The sequence below is a fragment of the Labeo rohita genome, chromosome 2, assembly GCF_022985175.1.
Source record: "Labeo rohita strain BAU-BD-2019 chromosome 2, IGBB_LRoh.1.0, whole genome shotgun sequence".
Lineage (NCBI taxonomy): Eukaryota > Metazoa > Chordata > Actinopteri > Cypriniformes > Cyprinidae > Labeo > Labeo rohita.
This window is the reverse complement of record NC_066870.1, coordinates 21,607,161-21,626,374: the sequence shown is the minus strand read 5'-3', so window position 1 is coordinate 21,626,374 and position 19,214 is coordinate 21,607,161. Positions and strand designations below refer to the sequence as shown.

At 36.0% G+C, this 19,214-nt stretch overlaps 2 protein-coding genes across 2 annotated transcripts; one reads left to right on the top strand and one right to left on the bottom strand.

The window, feature by feature from the left end:
- Positions 1–515: 515 nt before the first annotated feature.
- On the bottom strand, positions 516–1,372 carry rnf182 (ring finger protein 182). The gene has a single exon (XM_051092525.1). The coding sequence runs from the start codon at positions 1,266–1,268 to the stop codon at positions 516–518; it is 753 nt and encodes a 250-aa protein (XP_050948482.1). The 5' UTR covers positions 1,269–1,372.
- Positions 1,373–4,827: 3,455 nt separating this feature from the next.
- retreg1 (reticulophagy regulator 1) lies at positions 4,828–18,956 on the top strand. Its single transcript, XM_051092517.1, has 9 exons — positions 4,828–5,176; positions 6,316–6,422; positions 6,542–6,572; positions 14,963–15,089; positions 15,868–15,952; positions 16,234–16,356; positions 16,621–16,691; positions 16,844–16,967; positions 17,510–18,956. The coding sequence occupies exons 1-9, from the start codon at positions 4,926–4,928 to the stop codon at positions 17,965–17,967; spliced, it is 1,377 nt and encodes a 458-aa protein (XP_050948474.1). The 5' UTR covers positions 4,828–4,925; the 3' UTR covers positions 17,968–18,956.
- Positions 18,957–19,214: the final 258 nt, after the last annotated feature.

Here is a 19,214-nt window from a genome sequence, read left to right as displayed (position 1 = left end):
TCTATGCAGGGTCAGAAAGCTCTCAGATTTCATCAGAAATATCTTAATTTGTGTTGCAAAGACAAACTAAGGTCTCACGAGTTTGAAATGACATGAGGGTGCACCCTTTAACTAACTTAACTAATGGGACCTTATTGTAAAATGTTACCCAAGCATTCAATGACTAACAAAGTTACTGCATGTTAATTATTCAGACAGAGAAAATGTACATCAGCAAACCTAGAGTAGGTGTAGTTATTGAACTGTCCATTTCTGGCACTCCAGGAATTTAACAATCAGACGGTTAAAAAAAAGATAGTGAATAATTTTGCTGAGGTGGATGCTATTTTAAAGTATTCTAAAATAACATTGATTTGTATGATAGCCTACTAAATCAAATCTGTGCACTTTTATTGTTTGTATTTCAGTTCAGTGTACATTGTTTATCAATGGGTTTCCACAAACTGGCAGGACCATTAGCACAACCAATCATCGTATATATCCACACATAACAGTTACACTTATTGCTTTGGTCATTAGGGTGGTAAAAACTCACAGTCCCAAAACTCACGGCACAGGCATTGGCAAAGGCCGTACACCATGACGATGAGAAGACTGACAGGTACCAGACTGACCATCAACACCCCCATCGTGGTATGCTGCATGATTAGCAGATAGACACCTAGAGGCAGTGAGCTGAAGTACAGCAGCCCCAGAAGCCAGACCAGGACGCGTGCTGAAGTCTGGCACAGCAGGGCCGCACAGTTCCACACTGTCCATCTCTGGGTAACGGAGGCCATGGAGTCCTGGCTGGAAGAGCGGAAATTCCTACCCGCAGCTGGAATGACAGGCTCCTGCCGAGGCTCCATAATGGTGATCACCACATAATTGGAACGAATGGAGGTGGGAGACGCCGAGGCGGAGTGTCCAACCAGGGAGTTGAGGCATCTGGGACTGAGGAGAATCTCGCCTTGGTTGGCATTAAGGTTCTGATGCTTCCGTGTCTGGATGGACAGCAGTGCAGACACCAAGTTATAATCATCTGGTAGACTGTCCACGTCTTCTCCGGGAAGTTCTGTGATGTAGCGGCAGAACGGACAGACCACTGCATTCGGAGAGGATTCGCCTAAATCGAGGATTTTTGCAAGGCACTTAGCACAAAGACAATGGCAGCACTCAAGGACCTTGGGCCGTCGACTTGACAGGCTGTAAGCGCAGTAGCAGATCTTGCATTCCAGTTCCTCTGCGGTGAAGCCACCCACCACATCCTCCGGGAACTGTCCCATCATGTCTCCTTCTTCTCAACGCTTTCTCATCGGCGGGTTGTAGTCAAAGCTGTGTGGGAACATGGTTGCGAGGCAGCTGTTGGGCCACTCCTGGTGTCCTGTGCAGAACCGGGGAGCATCGCCTGTAGTGTGTCACGGTGGCTCTGGACGGGTTTGTGCTGAGGAACATTTCATGCACTGTGTGGAAGGGTGGGGAGAGGCCACCACCGAAAAGATAACTGTTAACACAGCAGTAGAGAACAAACACTGCGGCAACAAAGCAGGCCCTGTAAAACCAGGGCTGGAATTTTCTAGCCAGGGCTTTTGTTGCCACTGAAATTCAGTCCAATTAGTGGCTCCACACTTCTTTCTGGTACACCGTGCTGTTTTTGCTGGCTTGATGCAAGGTTATTCCAAATAAAAAGAAATCATGTTTGACTAAAATCATGTTAAGCTCAAAATATACAATAATATCAAATATTTTAAACTTATTGAAAACTTGCTCCAAGCTCTAATTTTGAATACCAGCCAGTTTGGAAGCACACAGTTCACTGTGTAGCATCAAAAAATTAGGTCATTGCTGTTCACTGAGCCTGTCTCTCAAAGGCAGGTATTACTCAGATTTTATCATGTAAATGAGAATTTACTTACATCTGATTGGTATTTCTTTCCGAACCTATATTAAGACATGCACTATTTATAGGCACTATTTTTATTTATTTATTTATTTTATATCTATGCGTTGATCAGTGATTTTGGGCTATTTGTCTTTTTATAATGCAATGTTTCAGACCAGAGGAAAGAATACACACTATAAAATTATACTTTTAGTTTTTTGCACTTTATCTGTCTGTACATTTCAACTTCAGTATATATCTTTAAAGGCTGTTTGCATAAAATGAAATTTCTCATGCACTACAGCCAGAAATTTCCATTTTTTTTCTGAAGGTTTTTACAGAAGGATTTGTTCATATATTATCTGATTTTATACAACATCTTATTCCTGATTTTTTTTTTTTTTTTTGGCTGTTTTGAGTGATTTAAAAAAGATCCAGAATCCCCTCTGTGAAAACCTTTGACTGCAATATGTCAGCAAAATGAAACAAGCATTTTAAACCTGACTTTATCCAATACTAAGGTTTTTGTTCTGGAAATGTATGAAAACTAGTGCATATTTAATTAGATAATGTCTAATTAACTTAACTTGGTCCATGTCTGCATGTCTCTGCAAGCTGCTTTTTCCTTTTTCAAATGGAAAAAAAGTATTACTTTGGAGTTTCACAACTGAAGGATCGGACGATCCTCAAATGCAAACTGTGTTTTGCCTTAAGAGCAACCATAAATTTGTGTTGTGTTTTGCTTTCTTTTTATATATTCTTAATTTATTCTTCATTCATTTATTCATTTATAATCATTAATCATTTTATTATTCCATTTAATCATAAAATCATTTATTATAATCATTATAGTCATTTATATATTCATTTTATTGATTAATTAATTGATTATTCATTTATATTATAGTTGGGTTTTTTTTTTAGATATTTTTTCCATTGTTGTTTAGTCTTATGACTGTGTGGTTTCAAGGGCTGTTTGTCTTCATGAATAAGAGATACAAGGAAAAGTTTATAGAAACTCAAGGTTTATGGGATGTTGTTGTGAAGCAGTTTGGTATAACAGTACTTGTTAATGCAACTAAGACTATTCAATAAACTCTGCTCCTTTTACCATCTTTACTTCATCTCCTGCTTCTGCTCTTCACTTTCATTGGCTTTTTCCTCAGTCAACTTCTTGGCTGATAGAAGACTGTTAATAGTGTTTTGGGTATTTTGGGTACCAGACAAGACCTCCTGTTAACAGGGTTTGGGTATTAGACTACTCTGCTGACGAGTTGTTCTGTTACTGGACAAACTGATATTTTCTGATGGGATCTGGCATCCGGGGCTGGATCTTAATTGTCTAGGCATGGAAACAGCGATCTAACACAACACTGGCATTTATTTAAAGCAGGAAAGGTGAGGGCAAAAGATGTGTAATCTTCCTTCATAACTCACTGATTGCAATGTGGTTATAGGCAATTGTAACAACTGATATTGTAAAGATATTAACTTAGTGGTTCAGTTCCAGAACAAAAAATTACAGATAAATTACTCACCCCCTTGTCATCCAAGATGTTCATGTCTTTCTTTCTTCAGTCGTAAAGAAATTATGTTTTTTGAGGAAAACTTTCCTAGGAATTTTCTCCATATAGTCAACTTCTATGGTGCCCACGAGTTTGAACTTCCAAAATGCAGTTTAAATGCAGCTTTAAAGGGCTCCCAGCCAAAGATGAAGGGTCTTATCTAGTGAAATTACCAGTCATTTTCTTAAATAAATTAATATTTATACACTTTCTAACCACAAATGCTCGTCTTGTCTAGTTCTGCCACGCGCATGCGTCCTGTTTAGGAAAGTTAGGGTACGTTGAAAAACTCCCATCCTATTTTCTCCTCCAATGTCAAAATCGTCCTGCATCAACGTTACACCTTTTTTAATGATAAAACAATATTTAAATTTAAATTTGATGTGTCTTTTAATGATAAAACAATATAATTAAAAACAGAATCTACCTTATTTTTGCATAAGAGCGGGCACAGCCATTTAAATTTTCCAGTCTCATCTGCATCCAGCTTTTTTTAGCAGTACAAAACCGCTGGTTTTGCTGCTTTATATTGCAAATTAGTGTTAATGTATTATCTATATTATGAACACACACTGGTTTGTAGTGCAAACAGTTTTACCGTTTACTGTACGTTGTTATCTTCTCGTTACTTCCCGATAGCGGCTAATAAACCGGAAGTCTCGCCCATAGGCATACTTTGGCGTTGAAGAAAAGGGGGATAATTACTTGAATAACCTACTTAGAAAAAAAGTCGTTTTGCCTTAATATCGTGGTAATTCTTTAAGGCTGTCAGAAATGATGTGTTACAACAAAAATCCTTTTTTCTAAGACATATTGATCTATTGGTCAAGAACATCATCTGCGTAGATTCAGTGTATTGCAGTAATGTTCATAACAAGACTCTTTAATCAAACACGGATTAATTACATATATGTTACAACATCAGGTCTTTAAATAGCAGAGAAAACGTTTGAGATGTTAAAAAATAATACTTAACATTTTATAGGGTAGTTTTATACTTATATTATGTATTTATATTTATTTCCACTGGAACTACAAAGCACTGTACAGTAATGTACACTGCGCCCTAGTGGATAAAGTGCGTATTGAGCTCATTCATATTTTGTCTTCAATAGAAATAAAATATCAGATAATCTACACGAGTGGAAAAGAAGCATATAGGCTGAAGAATAAATACTTCAAAAGCTTCAGAATAATGAATGATGATTCACTAGAAGAAGAAGAAAAAGATGAATATCAGAAAACTACGCATTATTTCTTTATGATGTGAATTAAATGCAAACAAAACGTTGATTTGGCTGTGGTTTCGAGCAAAAAGCTGCATGCATAGGTAATCCAGAGCAGGTGGAAAGTCGCACAGCTGACTAAACGATGACGTAAGAGTTCCCAACAGCAACCCGGGGCTGCCTCCGAGTGACGTCAGCGACTAAACAACAACAAAATAAATAGCAGCTGGCAGTGCGCGTGAGGAGCGGGGAGCGGGCTCGCGTTCGTTTGCTATGGCTAATCAGGGTGGATGCGGCAGCCTGGAGGCTTCAGAGGTGGAGCCGGTGGGACAGAGGGCCGGCGAGACTTCCTCCCGATCACTCAACTCAGGTGGAGGAGAGATGGCGGAGAAAGAGGAAGAGCAGCCTTCTGGAGTCCGACACCCTGCAGGCACTTATCCTCTGTGTCGTATATCAAAGCTGATTAACTGGAAAAGACCGTTATGGACTTCCGCTTTCTTCGCAACTACAAATATAGCGTTTTGGTGAGACACATGACGCAGCATATTTTTAATTCATCAGCTGAATGCAGAATGTATGAATGCAAATATCAGATTTTCTTTAAGACATCATGATGTTGGAGTTTAAATAAAATATTGCATTAATGGGTCAGTCTTTATCGCTTTCCAATGCACTACATTTCTCTGCCTAATTAAATCAGCAGGCCTAACTGTTTTTTGTACACTGGCCCCTAAGGCATTTTCCTTTGACCATTTTCTCTGTATCTGTGATTGCACTGGATTTCACTACAGTTGTATTGGTATTTGTATAGTGGTGGGCCTTTTGTGCTAGTGACAGTAGCCTGAATACATTTTTGAAGATGAACTTTTACAATTTTGAATTAAAGAAAATTTCATATGCATTGACAAAAGCTGTTTTTAATAAATCTTGTTCTGGCATATGGACAAATGGTGTATTTAGGTTAACATGGCTTTATAATTAGTATTTTGGTGTGCATGTAGGAATTAGTTTAACCCTCAAAACACATGATTCTACATAACTTGTAAAGAGAAATAATAACAACACATGAGCATGAACAGGTTTAATTGTTTTTAAAGGTATGATGTCAGGTCTTAGATGATCTTACAGCTTTTAGCACAATATATGTGACCCTGGATCACAAAACCAAGTCATAAGGGTAAATTTTTCAAAATTGAGATTTATACATCATCTGAAAGCTGAATAAATAAGCTTTCCATTGATGTATGGTTTGTTAGGTTAATATTTGGTCGAGATACAGCTATTTGAAAATCTGGAATCTGAGGGTGCCAAAAAATTAAAATATTAAGAAAATCACCTTTAAAGCTGTCCAAATAAAGTTCTTCACAATGTATATTACTAATCAAAGTTTTCATATATTTGCAGTAGGAATTTCCAAAATATCTTCATGGAACATGATCTTTACTTAATTTCCTAATGATTTTTGCCATAAAAGCAAAATCAGTCATTTTGACCCATGCAATGTATTTTTGACTATTGCTACAAATATACCCCAGTGACTTAAGACTGGTTTTGTGGTCCAGGGTCACATATATATATGAAATGGAGAGTTAGATGTCTGTTGGCTGTAACTGCACGTGATGAAGAAGGGGAAACCTGTTTGTTGTTGTTTTTTTCCATGCAGGTTTGTGTCCCTTAGTCCCTGTCGGGTGTTCAGCCTCATCTCCATGTGTGTGGCTCTTTTAGTGATGATACAGCTGGTGAGAGATGTGGCTCTTTCCAGATCAAGAGGTGTGGGTTTGTTTCATCCCATAATACCCTAACGTGTGACTGTTGCTACTCATAAGAATAGAATCAAAGTTTGATATGGTGTCTAGATCCCACTGATGTTTATTTTCCTATACTTACAGGAGCCGCTCTATGGAAGAGTATGACAAGCAGGTAAATTTAGAGCATGCACTCCTCAAATCATTTAGCTATAGAAGTTTGGTGAGGGAAGTTTTTTTTAAAAAATGTCAAAAATACTGTAAAATTGTGAAATGTTATTACAAGTAAAAAAACAGTTTTCTATTTTAATATATTTTAAAATGTCATTTATTTCCATGATGGCAAAGCTGAATTTTCAGCAGCCATTACTCCAGTCTTCAGTGTCACATTACCTTTCAGAAACTCTAATAATATGCTGATTTGGTGCTCAAAAACAGTTCTTCTTATTATTAATGTTGAAAACGGCTATTTTGTATTTTTGTGGAAACTATGAGACCCTTTTTACAGGATTCTTTAAGGAAAAAAATTGAAATAGAATTTTTGTAACATTGAAAAAAATCAATTTAATGCATCTTTGCTGAATAACAGTATTAATTTCTTAAAAAGTCTTACTAAACCCAAATCATTTAATTATTGTAATAAAAAGAGCAGCTTTTACATTCACTAATTCCTTTTACATTTATTTGAGTTTAAAACAACATGACAGATGATGGCACAATTTTATTTTAAACGAAACGATCTACCTACAACACATACAAATGTTTTTTTGGTAGTTACATTAAAAATGTACTTAACTCAGAAATTTGAAGGAGCACACATCTGAATGTATTTATGAAGATGTTTTCATCTCAAGTCTTTTCTATTCATCATATACAGTCCAGCTTGTACACTCTAAATAATGCTGGGTTAAAAACAACCCAACTTGAGATATTTGGCAACCCAGCGCTGGCTAAATATTGGACAGACATGCTGGGTTGTTTTATTTAAGTAAACTATTGTTTAAAATTATTGCTGGCTTAAAATAGGCTGGAAATGAAAAATCGCACATAGAATTGCTTCAGGCAACAGAGAATGAATATTTCTAAATAAGCAAGAACACAGACAAATTGAATGTGGGTGAACATAATTTACTATATAACATACATTTAAACTCGTTTAACAAGCATTACAAAAAAAAACTGTAACATTTAAAATAAATATTTTAAATTAAGTGTATTCAACCATTCTCTCTAATCCCTTCCGGTGTTTCGCTGAAATCTGAGCCGGTGATGGGCTGCTGTTCGCCGAAACTGCAAACCTCAGACTGCCGCCTCGTATTTTGGGTGTACACTCTTAAATATAAAGGTGCTTCACGATGCCATAGAAGAATCTTTTTGTCTAAATGGTTCCATAAGGAACCTCTAACATCTGAAGAACCTTTCTGTCTCACAAAAGGTTCTTTGTGGCGAAAGAAGTTTCTTCAGATTATAAAAAGGTAAGAAAGAGATGGTTCTTTAAAGAACCTTTGACTGAATATTTTTTGTGGAATCAAAAATGGTTCTTCTATGGCGTCACTGTGAAGAACCTTTTAAAGCACCTTTATTTTTAAGAGTGTAGCCACTAGAGGGCGTCCTATACCTCTTATTGGCATTATTGATGACATACAGCAGTTCATAAAGTGAGAGTCATGTGAATTTAGAAATGTCTGTGAAATCCAGTGCTGATGTGAGATCAAGACTAATTAAGAAATCTAACCAAGCACTCCTGACCTGCTTGAAAAAAAAAAAAGTACAACACTGGTAACCTTTCTCACGTGGTAGTTTGAAATTGATCAATATTCACGTCAAATCTTTGCATATGAGAACATTCAAAAGTTGGCCTAAGTTTGTTAAAGTATTGGATTAGTGGAAGGCTTGATGAATTTATCCAATACTGCTTATCCATGGCCTTCGGCTTTCCATTATTTGAATCTGGGTTGCGTCTTGCTGTACTCTGACCGAAGTTGCCCTGTCATTGTTTACATGCTTATGGTAAAAACAAATGCAATGGCTCCACCGTGCACCAGTGGGTGAGATACCAGTGTAGTAATCTTCAGTGTGGTGTTTATGCGAGACGGGCCTCGTTAAAATCATCCGTACTTGACCAACAGCTGCTGGATTGTCTCAGCTTGTTCGTTTCTGCCGGCTGCTGTTGATGCGAGTCCTGTTCCAACAGTTGTCTTTACCCGGATCTTCACTTTGACCTCTTTGCCCCCCCGTCCTCCCATAGCTGTGGGATTAAAGAGCTTTCTGTTGTGGCCTACTTTTTGTATCAGTGTATGTTATAGACGTTACGTTAAATTAAATTTAAAGTGTGATGATTGTAATTTCACATTAAGGCTTTGGAAAAAATGTTATTTTTTGCCTTTTTATGAAACTTCCAACAGAAATTTAGTCATATAAATGTAATCACTATTTTTTTTTCTGCTATAAATATTTACACTATGCTATTTACAAGCTGTAGTGATGAAATGCTTTGTTTATCTGTAAATTGTGACGTATGCACTAGAGTGGGTTGTTTTGTTCTGGAATCATGTTGTGTTGTGAAACTTGAGTTTATGTTTCAGACTGTTGCGTGCATGGCGAGTAGAATGACACAGCCATTTGTGCACTCGGGAGTGATGGTAATCCTCTCTTGCGTTTCCTCGCCACTCTTATTGGGAGGATTTTGGAGTGTCCCAACTGAGAAGCCAATTAAATCACAGGATACTAACTCACAAAGGGTGTGTCTAGAGACTAAGTAGCCCATTGGAGGAAGGATTTGTTTGCTGACCAACTGACCAGACATGGTCCTTCCATCACAGTCAAATGACCAAATAATAATAGTAGATAGAATGACAAATAAAGAAGTGATATAAATAGTAAAGACAACTGTTACTGTCTGAATATACAGGGAAGACTAGGCAAGTTTTTACACTTTTTACTCCCTTTCTCTGCAAATGTAGTTTTTTTTTTTTTTTTTTTTTTTTTTTTTTTAAGTCATTTTGAAGCATAGAAAAAAGTTGAAAAAAATATGTCCACCATTATTAACTAGGTTAAATGGTACGGTTTATTTACGTATATATATATATATATATATATATATATATATATGGATGTTTAAGCAAATCATGCTGGGGTAAGCAAAATTTAAACAGTAAAATTAAAAGATAAAAACAGCAAAAATGTATAAACATAGCAAACCTTTTTTTGGCCCACGAATATTAATAATTTATCATTAAGAAATTTTAGAAACATTAAAACATTTTGAAAAATATGTAATTAATAAATTGTATAATTTTATGCCATTTAAAACACATGGTACATGTCATTCTTTTTAAGTGGCAACCTGCCCCAACTGGATGTTTATGAAAAATAAAAATGTAATTAATTGTAGAATTTTATGCAATATTAAATACAAAAATGTGAAAGGCTGTCTCAAATGGACAATTTAAAATATTTATAATTACATAGTTTTTAAACATATTTAAATAATAAAAAAAATAATGAAAATGTTAAAGCCTGTCCCTAAAGGGCATTTGTTGAAAATAAGTATTTAATTAATAAAATATATATAAAAATATAATTTTATACCATGTAAAACACAGGTATATAATAACAGTAATAATTTTAAAAAGTGCCAAACTGCCCCAAATGGATGTTAATGAAAAATAAATATTTAATTAATTAATTAATTAATTGTAGTTTGTATTTTATATTTTAAACAATATAAAATACAAAAATGTGAAAGCCTGTCTCAAATGGAGATTTTTGAAATATAAATATTAAAATATTTTAAACACATGTAAATAATAATAATAATAATAATAATAAAAACAATGAGAATGTGACAACCCATCCCAAAAGGACATTTGTGAAAAATAAACATTTAATATAGAAATTGTAAAATTTTATACTATTTAAAACATAAGTGATAATAATAATTGTTTAAAAAAATGCCAACCTGCCCCAAATGAATGTTTATGAAAACTAAGTGTTTAATTAATCAACTGTATGATTTTAAAATGCAGGCAAATAATAATAATTATTTTTTTATAGTGCCTACGTGCCCCAAATGTATGTTTATGAAAAATAAATAAATAATTAATTAATTGTGTAATTTTATACTGTATAAAACACAAACATTGAAAGCCTGTCTCAAATGGTAATTGGTAACTTTTGAAATATAAATATTAAAATATTTTTTAACACAAAATATTTTTTTAATTATTAAATAATAATAATAATATTAATAATAATAATAAAACAATGAAAACATGACCTGTCCCTAAAGGACGTTTGTGAAAAATTAATATTTAATTAATAAATTGTAAATTTTTATAGGCTGCTATTTAAAACACAGGCAAATAAAAATAATCATAATTGTTTTTAAAAAAGTCCCAACTTGCTCGAAATGAATGTTTCTGAAAAATAAATATTTAATTAATTGTATAATTTTATGCAATGTAAAACACAAAAATGTTAAAAGTCCATCTCAAATGGACATTTTTGAAATGTAAATATTTAAATATTTTTATAAACACACACACACAGTGAAACTTGTCTTGAGAGCATTTCTGTTAAATTCTACTTTCATTATCTAGTTGACTCTTGTCTAAATGTTTACTAGTGTAGTTTTATTCATTTGTTTAATGATATTTATACTGTATAATATGCACTAAAATACGTTGTGCTAAAAAAGTTTTAATTTTAAATATAATTAAAGTATTAATGTAATATTTCTTTCAGTATGAGATTTTAAAACATTCACAATGAAACATGAATTTATTATAAATCAGTCAGATTAACACCACACATTTTTGTGATGTCAGGATGTTTCTTTGTTATGATACCCATGTACCATGTATGCAGATCATTTTTCATTGAGAAAATTTGCGTAATTCAGAATCCTCTTCTGAGAGGGTCTCATTCTATGAAGTGGGGGGTATTAAGGGGGTATTATATGGAGTGTTTGTACGTGTGTGTTCATGCTCCAGCACTGTCCGTCTGATGCCTGCTTGTGGAATGCTGTGTGACTCTGGTATTTTTAGACCTGACCGGTTGAAATAGTGAAGCTCGGGCCTTGGTCAACATAAACACTAGCTCGTGTGGCTTCATGCGACACTTCATTTGTGACTCTGTCTGAACTCTGGAACTTATCGCTGACACGCTCACCTTCTGACTTACCTGAACGCCTTTCATGTTGAAACCTAGAGATTTTGAGATGACTGCTGAAGACCATCGATCAGCACTAAGGTAAAAGGAAAGAAAATACACTATTAAAGAAATTGGAACAAAGGCAGAGTCACTGTTAACTTTTTGAATACTAAGAATCAGAGTCATGTGAATTATACCTTCAAGTGTCTATTTGTAAATATGACTCGGATATTTATTTTGTCTTTTTTCTTTCTTTCTTTTTTTTTTTTAATCAAGTGACTTTGTCTTTGACAACTGTTCTTTAATCTTACTTACACTGCAGTTAGATGTGTCATGTTTCAGAAATTAGCTTGTTCCAAATTATTAGAAATGTCAGTCATCATGCATCAGGTGCATCCGTGGCTGTGTGGTCTCCATAGTGACCCTTGTTTTGGAACATTTGCTAGGGGGAATTTCATGTCGATTGTCACAAGGACTTTATAGGTATTGATACGTGCATGTTCACCACACAGCAATGGAACCTGTCAGTCATGTGTGATGAGGTGTACATGGACAGACCCACAGATAAGCTTAAAAAAACAGTACCAAGAGTCCTTTTACCCTTATTTTACAAATTAAGACACACTGTTGATTTTCAGTGGCATTCCTCAGCTATTTTGGACTATTTTAGTACTTTGTCACTGGGTCTGTTTGAGTGTCAGACAAGTAGCTTACTTTGTTGTTTTAGCGATTAGCATAAGAGTCAACTAGTCTCCAGAGTCACCTGTTGTTGGCATTTACAGGGACATTAGAGGCTATTCTACACATTTTCTTTGGTATTAAAAGATTTAGGACTTTTCTTGAGGCAGCAAACTGTTTTCACACCTGGCACTTTGTTTCAGAACCTGGCGCATTTCCCCCCTTAGCACGTTTGGGCATATGTGAACACGGCAATCGCGCTCGGATCCGCGCCAGAAGCCCTGTTCACACTAGCAGCGACTTCTGTCGCTGCACGAGGTTGCTAATGGGCGTTTCCTCTACTGGTTGCCTTGACAGCAAATCAGGTTTCTTGCCGCTAAATTCAAACATTTTGGAGGCAAAAGACTAAATATAATATAAATATAATGTGTGTGGGCACGTCTTCGCCATTCAAAAATCAAAGCGCGCATTTTCATTTTGTAATGCCATTTGATAAGCTTTGACCAATGAGAGGACAGTTTTCTCGTGCGTGACTTGTATTAACACATTTGGTCCTTTTAGAAACTTTGCTGTGTGAAAGCGAACCGCACCAAGAATAAAAGGCAATATTGTAATAATTTTAATCCCTATTTCGGGAACAAAGCAATCGATCTACAGGTGTAAAAGCACCCACTTCATTTGGGTTCACATGATATTACTTAAAATACTTACCAGTGGCAAACATGCCATGCAGTATGATTTCAAGTAAGGGTGGCTCCACGTCGTGCTTTAAAATCATTTAATGCACAGCTAGCCGTGCATTATCCCACTTATACCATAGCCGTTTGCCAGCATTGATAACTTAAAGGTCCACTGAAGTGCTTTGAAACACACAGTGTTATTCAGCGTTAACATAATTATGCTTGAATGCTTATATCTTCTAAATGCAATTTTGTCATTGACTTGGAGCACACCAGCTTAAGGATAACCTTAAGGCTAACATATTCATACTAACAGCCAAAAAACTTAGATTTTGATTTCATGAGGACTTTAAAGCTGTTAATGATCACATTTATTTAAATAAAATATAATATTTACTTAAAGTAATTATTCATTGAGACAGAGTTGTATGTGAACTTACATAAACCTGTATCTGCACGTCTCTCTCTACAAACAATTATGCTGTGTTTAGTTACTTTAGAAACGGTTGTTTTACCTCCTCGTTGCTGAAGAATGCTTAGGCTATTTTATTAATAAAACTTGCGGGGCAGTGCGATCTCTCTCTCTCTCTCTCTCTCTCTCTCTCTCTCTCTCTCTCTCTCTCTCTCTCTCTCTCTCTCTCTCTCTCTCTCATTCTCTCTCTCTCTCTCTCTATATGTGTGTGTGTTTGTGTGCATCGTGCAACAGTTAAAGCAGCGCATTAATATAGGACAGACAGTGATTAAACCGTTTTAATACACACCTGCCAGCCAATCAGAATCGAGTATTCAGACAGATCATGGTATAAATAGTGTTAACTATCAAACATCACATGGTGCCAGTCAACAAGCACATTTCCCAAAAGATGTAACAAAAGACCTCATCTGATGAAACCTCTTAACACTTGTGAGCATTACACCTCACTGATGTCCAGTCGTCGGCTCTGGTCTGGGTTGGGCAAGCCCGAGCTCACTTTCTCTGGCACTTTCGCCTGTATCTGCCACATGGTCGATGGTGAAATGCTAATGTGAGCTCTGTTGCCTCATAGTCACATGCCCCCCATGCGCTCTGTTTAATAGGAAACCTCCGGTGGGGGAATGTGTCTCTGTAACGTTGGAGGTGACTGCTTTATGACCTTTTGGAGGAAACGCAGCTCGAGCGGATCTGAAGGAGAGTTCTTAATTGCGTGGGTTATGTGTAGCATGTTTTTGGGGTCAGTTTGTTTGTTTGTTTGTTTGAAGGACTTTGAGTTTGAAAAGGTTTTGATTTATAGGTGGTATTGTTTGGTTTGTTTTGGAGATAGGAAATACAGGGCAACAGCTGTGAGGGGATAGGAATAGGTGCACATAACCACAGATAAAGGGCATTAACAAGCCGCCTGTTAATAGATGCTTATCGTGTGCCAAGAAATTCCCCTGTTCTGAAAGTCAATCTAATTCATTCAAAGCCAAATGTCTGACCAAAGAACTATTTACTTGACTTTTTAAGCTCATCGAAGAGGCCCAACAGGTTTAAAGATTAGCAATTTATGTAATTAAAAATATGTTTGTTGATGTAAGTCATCAGTTTAGGACTAGACTGATATGTATTCATATATATTTTAAAACAAGAATCTATGAATAGCAATCTTGAGTAAACCTTCAAGCCAAGTTTTTCAATGTGCAGTAATTCCCTTATTTATAAACCAGGCATTCTCAGGGCGCCTCCTTTTCTGTTATCTCAAGACCCCACTGTAGATATTATAAGAATCCTCTTGTACATTTCTGTAGTCATCACTCAGACTGTGAACTATTTCACATGTACAGTGTGCTAGAATCTGCCTTCAAAAGCATACACACTGTATAGCTAATATTATAGACACTGACATTTGTTAAAATGGGCTCCATAACATGAATTAAAACATCCTGTATAGGGCATGTTCCAGTAGGCTCAGTTCCAGAGGTTGAGAAAAGGCCGTGCTACAAATATAGCAGCGGATATGCAGTGATCATTAAAGAAGTGTACATTGTTTAAATTAATGAATTAATATGTGCTTTTTTGGACTTTTAATTGCAGCTGGGAGGTCATTGATTCTGTTCAGGAGGGCAAGTCTGGATCAGGATCTCCATTCACAGACTTCTGGTCGAGCCTCAAGCTCTTCATTGAGGAGACGTCCTCTTTCAAGCAGCAGAATCCAGGCAAGGTATGGATGAATTTAGGTGGTGCATGATGTACCCTTTTTTTAATTAAAATGTAGATTGTATAAAGAGAAACTATATATATTGGGTATCACGTCAAGTCTTCATTTCATCATTTTAACTACCATTTTGCCTTCTCTAGTTCATTTTTCATGGTCTGACAGATATTAATTTATAACATCACTGATGATGTTTCCAGGTGCATCAAATAGTGATGTATGTTAAAAGCATATATATATATATATATATATATATATATATATATATATATATATATATGTATGTATGTGTGTGTGTGTGTGTGTGTGTAATATATGTACACTACCAGTCAAAAGTTTTTGAACAGTAAGATTTTTAACGTTTTTTTAAGTTAAAAAAGAGTTTAAAAGTCTCTTCTTGCCTGCATTTATTTGATCCAAAGTACAGCAAAAACAGTAAAATTGTAAAATATTTTTACTATTTAAACTTTCTATTTGAATATATTTTAAAATGTAATTTATTCCTGTGATTTCAATCATTTCGATTTTGCTTAATGAGCAAAAGAGACTTCATTAAAAGCATTAAAAATCTTACTGTCCAAAAAAGTTTAACTGGGGGTGTGTGAGTGTGTGTAAAAAATAAAATTAATATTAATATAAAAAGCTGCAATTATAAAAGATTTCGCAAAATGATAGTTAAAGTAGATGTAAAATAGACATTGCTGGTTATTAACTTGTTAACTATTTTATGTTAACTATCTTTTTGCAGTGAACTGAGACATTTAAAATTTGTGTCTCTTTGCAGTTCTGTCTGCTGGTGTGCAGTATGTGTTCTTTTCTGGCAATACTTGGACGTTACGTTCCAGGGGTTGTTATTTCATACATCCTAGGTAAGTGCCAAATTAGGTCCTACACAAAAAAAGTGTACAACTGATTGTAACCATGCTTCTATTGGCTAAGATGAGCATAGCCTTTCTTGGATTTACCTCCAGCACTCTTGAGAACATCCAACAGTCCGTTTGTCATGTGATAGTGGATTCCTAGTAATGTAACCATGACGATATTCTCACTCAGTCTCTGGTTTCTCTTTCTTCCCAGCAGTCAGCAGGTTCATAAACACACTGGCCAGTGTGACACGTACATTAATAGTTTCTACATCTGTTTACTGCAGTGCTGGGCATTTTTCTCTGGCCTTTGGTGTCGTCACATGAGTTCGGGATGTGGGTGGAACCAGTTCTGCAGAAACTGGACTTCGGAGTGGGCCAGTTTCTTCAGAAAATAAAAGAGAATCATGGTATGTCTCACAAACACACAGAAGATGGCTAAATTTACATAATTTCAGTATAGCTGAGAAAAGCAAAAAAAAAATCTAATGTCAAAATATTAATAATTACTATAATATTATATAAGTAATACTAAAATATAGCTCTGTTTAATCTCATAATTGACTGATGTGAAGTGCACTACATATGGCAGCATCTCTTAAATGTTTAGAATGAAATATTTAATTTAAATGGCTGACTTGCATTCTCCATATTCCCTGTTTTCACTGTTCCAGAGAAAAGGATCCTCCAGTCACAAGCCAAGAGAGAGAGCATTGAAGCGGATCTGTCTGCACTTTTCCCCAAGGTCAGTGCGCTGCCACACAACTGGCCGGATACTGTTACTCACACACTTATCATGTGCCACTGAAGACTGTGAGGGCTTCATGATATGACAACAATATAATATACATAATATGTCCATTTCCTGTTTGAACTGATACTGAGTATCTATTACAGATGGACTCTACCGTGTGCAAAGAGCTGTCTATATCAGACACAGAGGTCTCTGAAATAACTTGGACAGACAATGGCACCTTTAACCTTTCAGAGGGACACACACCTCAGACAGAAAACTCTGAAGGTGAGCCCTCTTGCCTTTTTTCTGAAATATATAGATATAAAGTGTTAATCTATGTCAGGCTTCTATATTGAAAAGCCATTAATAGGTGAATTTATAAAAATGACCATGATACTGAGTTGTTACCTAAATGAGCCACAGATTTTTTTTTGTTTGGTGATAGTTGTTCATGAGTCCCTTGTTTGTCCTGAACAGCTAAACTGCCCGCTGTCCTTCAGAAAAATCCTTCAGGTCAAATTCTTTGGTCTTTATTAAAAATCAAGTACGTGTAAACTTTTGAACAGGGTCATTTTTATAAATTCAACTATTATTTTCTCTGGTGGACTATATGTAAATGTCTTTTATGTAAAATGTCTTATTCATGTTAGTACTAAATAAAAAAATAACATGCATTTTGTATGATCCCTCTTATTTTGGTCAAATAATTAACATTTTGCATATTCTGCAAGGTGTATATAAACTTTTAACTTCAACTGTCTTTGTCTGTAATGTCTAAAACTGTTTAAAGAGAGAGTTCATCCATTTATTTTACATATTTGAGACAGACTCAGACCGGCGAAGTGACGAGGAGGTCTTCACAGGTGGACTACCGGAGTTTCCCTCTTTGGACAATGGCTTGGGGACAAATGGAGATGACGATGAAGACCTGAGTATTGGTATGCCCACCCCTTTAGCCCATCCCAGCAGGGTCGGGTCCACACAGTCAGAGGAGGAACCCATGGCCCAGGCCCTGGAGGTTGTGCAGAGGCTGGCTGGAGACGTAATCACGGCAGCAGTAACCGCGGCCATGCAGGAACGCCTGGAGGCGGCGGTAGTGCCTGCGCTGGTCCAGGCCCTGGCTGAGGAATCGGACAGCGAGGCGGAGGACTTTGAGTTGTTGGACCAATCAGAGCTGGAACAGCTGGAAGGCGAGTTGGGGCTGGACCGGGCGAGCCGTGCAGAAACATCTAAACCTAGCAAACCCTCTTCAGGCTTTCTGTCCAAACTACTGGGGCACCAATGATTTTATTCAGAGGGGTTCCGCTTCCCTCTGTGATGGGATGTGGGTGGGAGGATAAATGTGGGGTTTACAGGAAAAGGTCCAGAGTAATGAAGGTATTCCGTTGTTTTACTTAGCTGGTGTGATTCAGTTGTTTTCCTATTTAAAAAAAAAAAAAAAGAAAAAAGTAATCTGTGGAAGGAATAATTGTGCTAATTGTGCATTTCACGGGGAAGGTGATAGTGGCTGGTTTTTGCGTAGCTCCATCTCAGTGGGTCATCGGAGGAAATTGTTTTCAGAATGTTTCCTGTTAACCTCCATCCTGCCAATGACCAGAGGGTTATGGACCAGAGTAAAGTCAGTAGTTCAGCTGTTAAATGGCTGGTAGATACAGGATACTCCATATTCGGTTGCCAAATATTTTTCTCTTTTCAACTTCACATAATTACTCCTAAAGCTTCAAGGCCAAAGAATAAGGGCCTCCCATTAACCGACAATCAGGATAGCACTTATAAGCAAACAGAAAGACCTTATAATGAAGTACACGTGACGAATTTGTATTTTTATTTGAAATATTTTGTTTTTCTATTTTTTTTGTATTTTTTTCATGAAGGATTTTTGGAAAGTTGGTGATCTTAGTGTAATCCTTTGCATGGGTATTCATGTTTTAGACTTTTTTTCAATATGCACTTTCTTTTAGAGTGAACCAACTAGGCACTAGAGCACATAGGCACCAAAGTTGAACAGATTATGATTTATATTCATACAGATGGTACTTAAAGGGACAGTTCACCCAAAAATGAATATTCTGTCATTAATGGGGTTTAATGCTGTTTTAGACTCCACTGACTTTCACAGAAGAATAAAACTCATACAGGTTTGGAAAGACCTGAAAGTGAGTAAATAATGATCATTTCTGGGTGAACCCTTTCTCTTAATGTACACAAAGAACCTTAAGATTTATTTTCAGGCAAAAGTAACAAAGGTAAAATGTATTTAATCGCTAAGAAGAATGTAGAGAGAAGACAAATGTACTTTTGGTCAGTCTTATAAATCAAAATGTCTCTTTGGGGATCATTATCTGCTTTCTGTGGGAAAGCAGATTATGTTCCATTATTCATTATTGCCTTTTCATCAATGTAAGTACAGAGGCACATATAGCCAAGACTGTTTCTGTTCACAGTGTGGTGCTTGGTGTGTATCTAAATTTAGTGTTTCTAACAAACTACTGATGTATTATGAATTTTGTTTTAAGATGTATCAAACACTTT

Coding starts and splice junctions, on each gene's coding strand:
- rnf182 (XM_051092525.1), bottom strand. CDS start 1,268: ATGATGGGACAGTTCCCGGAGGATGTGGTGGGTGGCTTCACCGCAGAG.
- retreg1 (XM_051092517.1), top strand. CDS start 4,926: ATGGCTAATCAGGGTGGATGCGGCAGCCTGGAGGCTTCAGAGGTGGAG. Junction 5,177..6,315: donor ACTACAAATATAGCGTTTTG/GTGAGACACATG, acceptor TTTTCCATGCAG/GTTTGTGTCCCTTAGTCCCT. Junction 6,423..6,541: donor GGCTCTTTCCAGATCAAGAG/GTGTGGGTTTGT, acceptor CTATACTTACAG/GAGCCGCTCTATGGAAGAGT.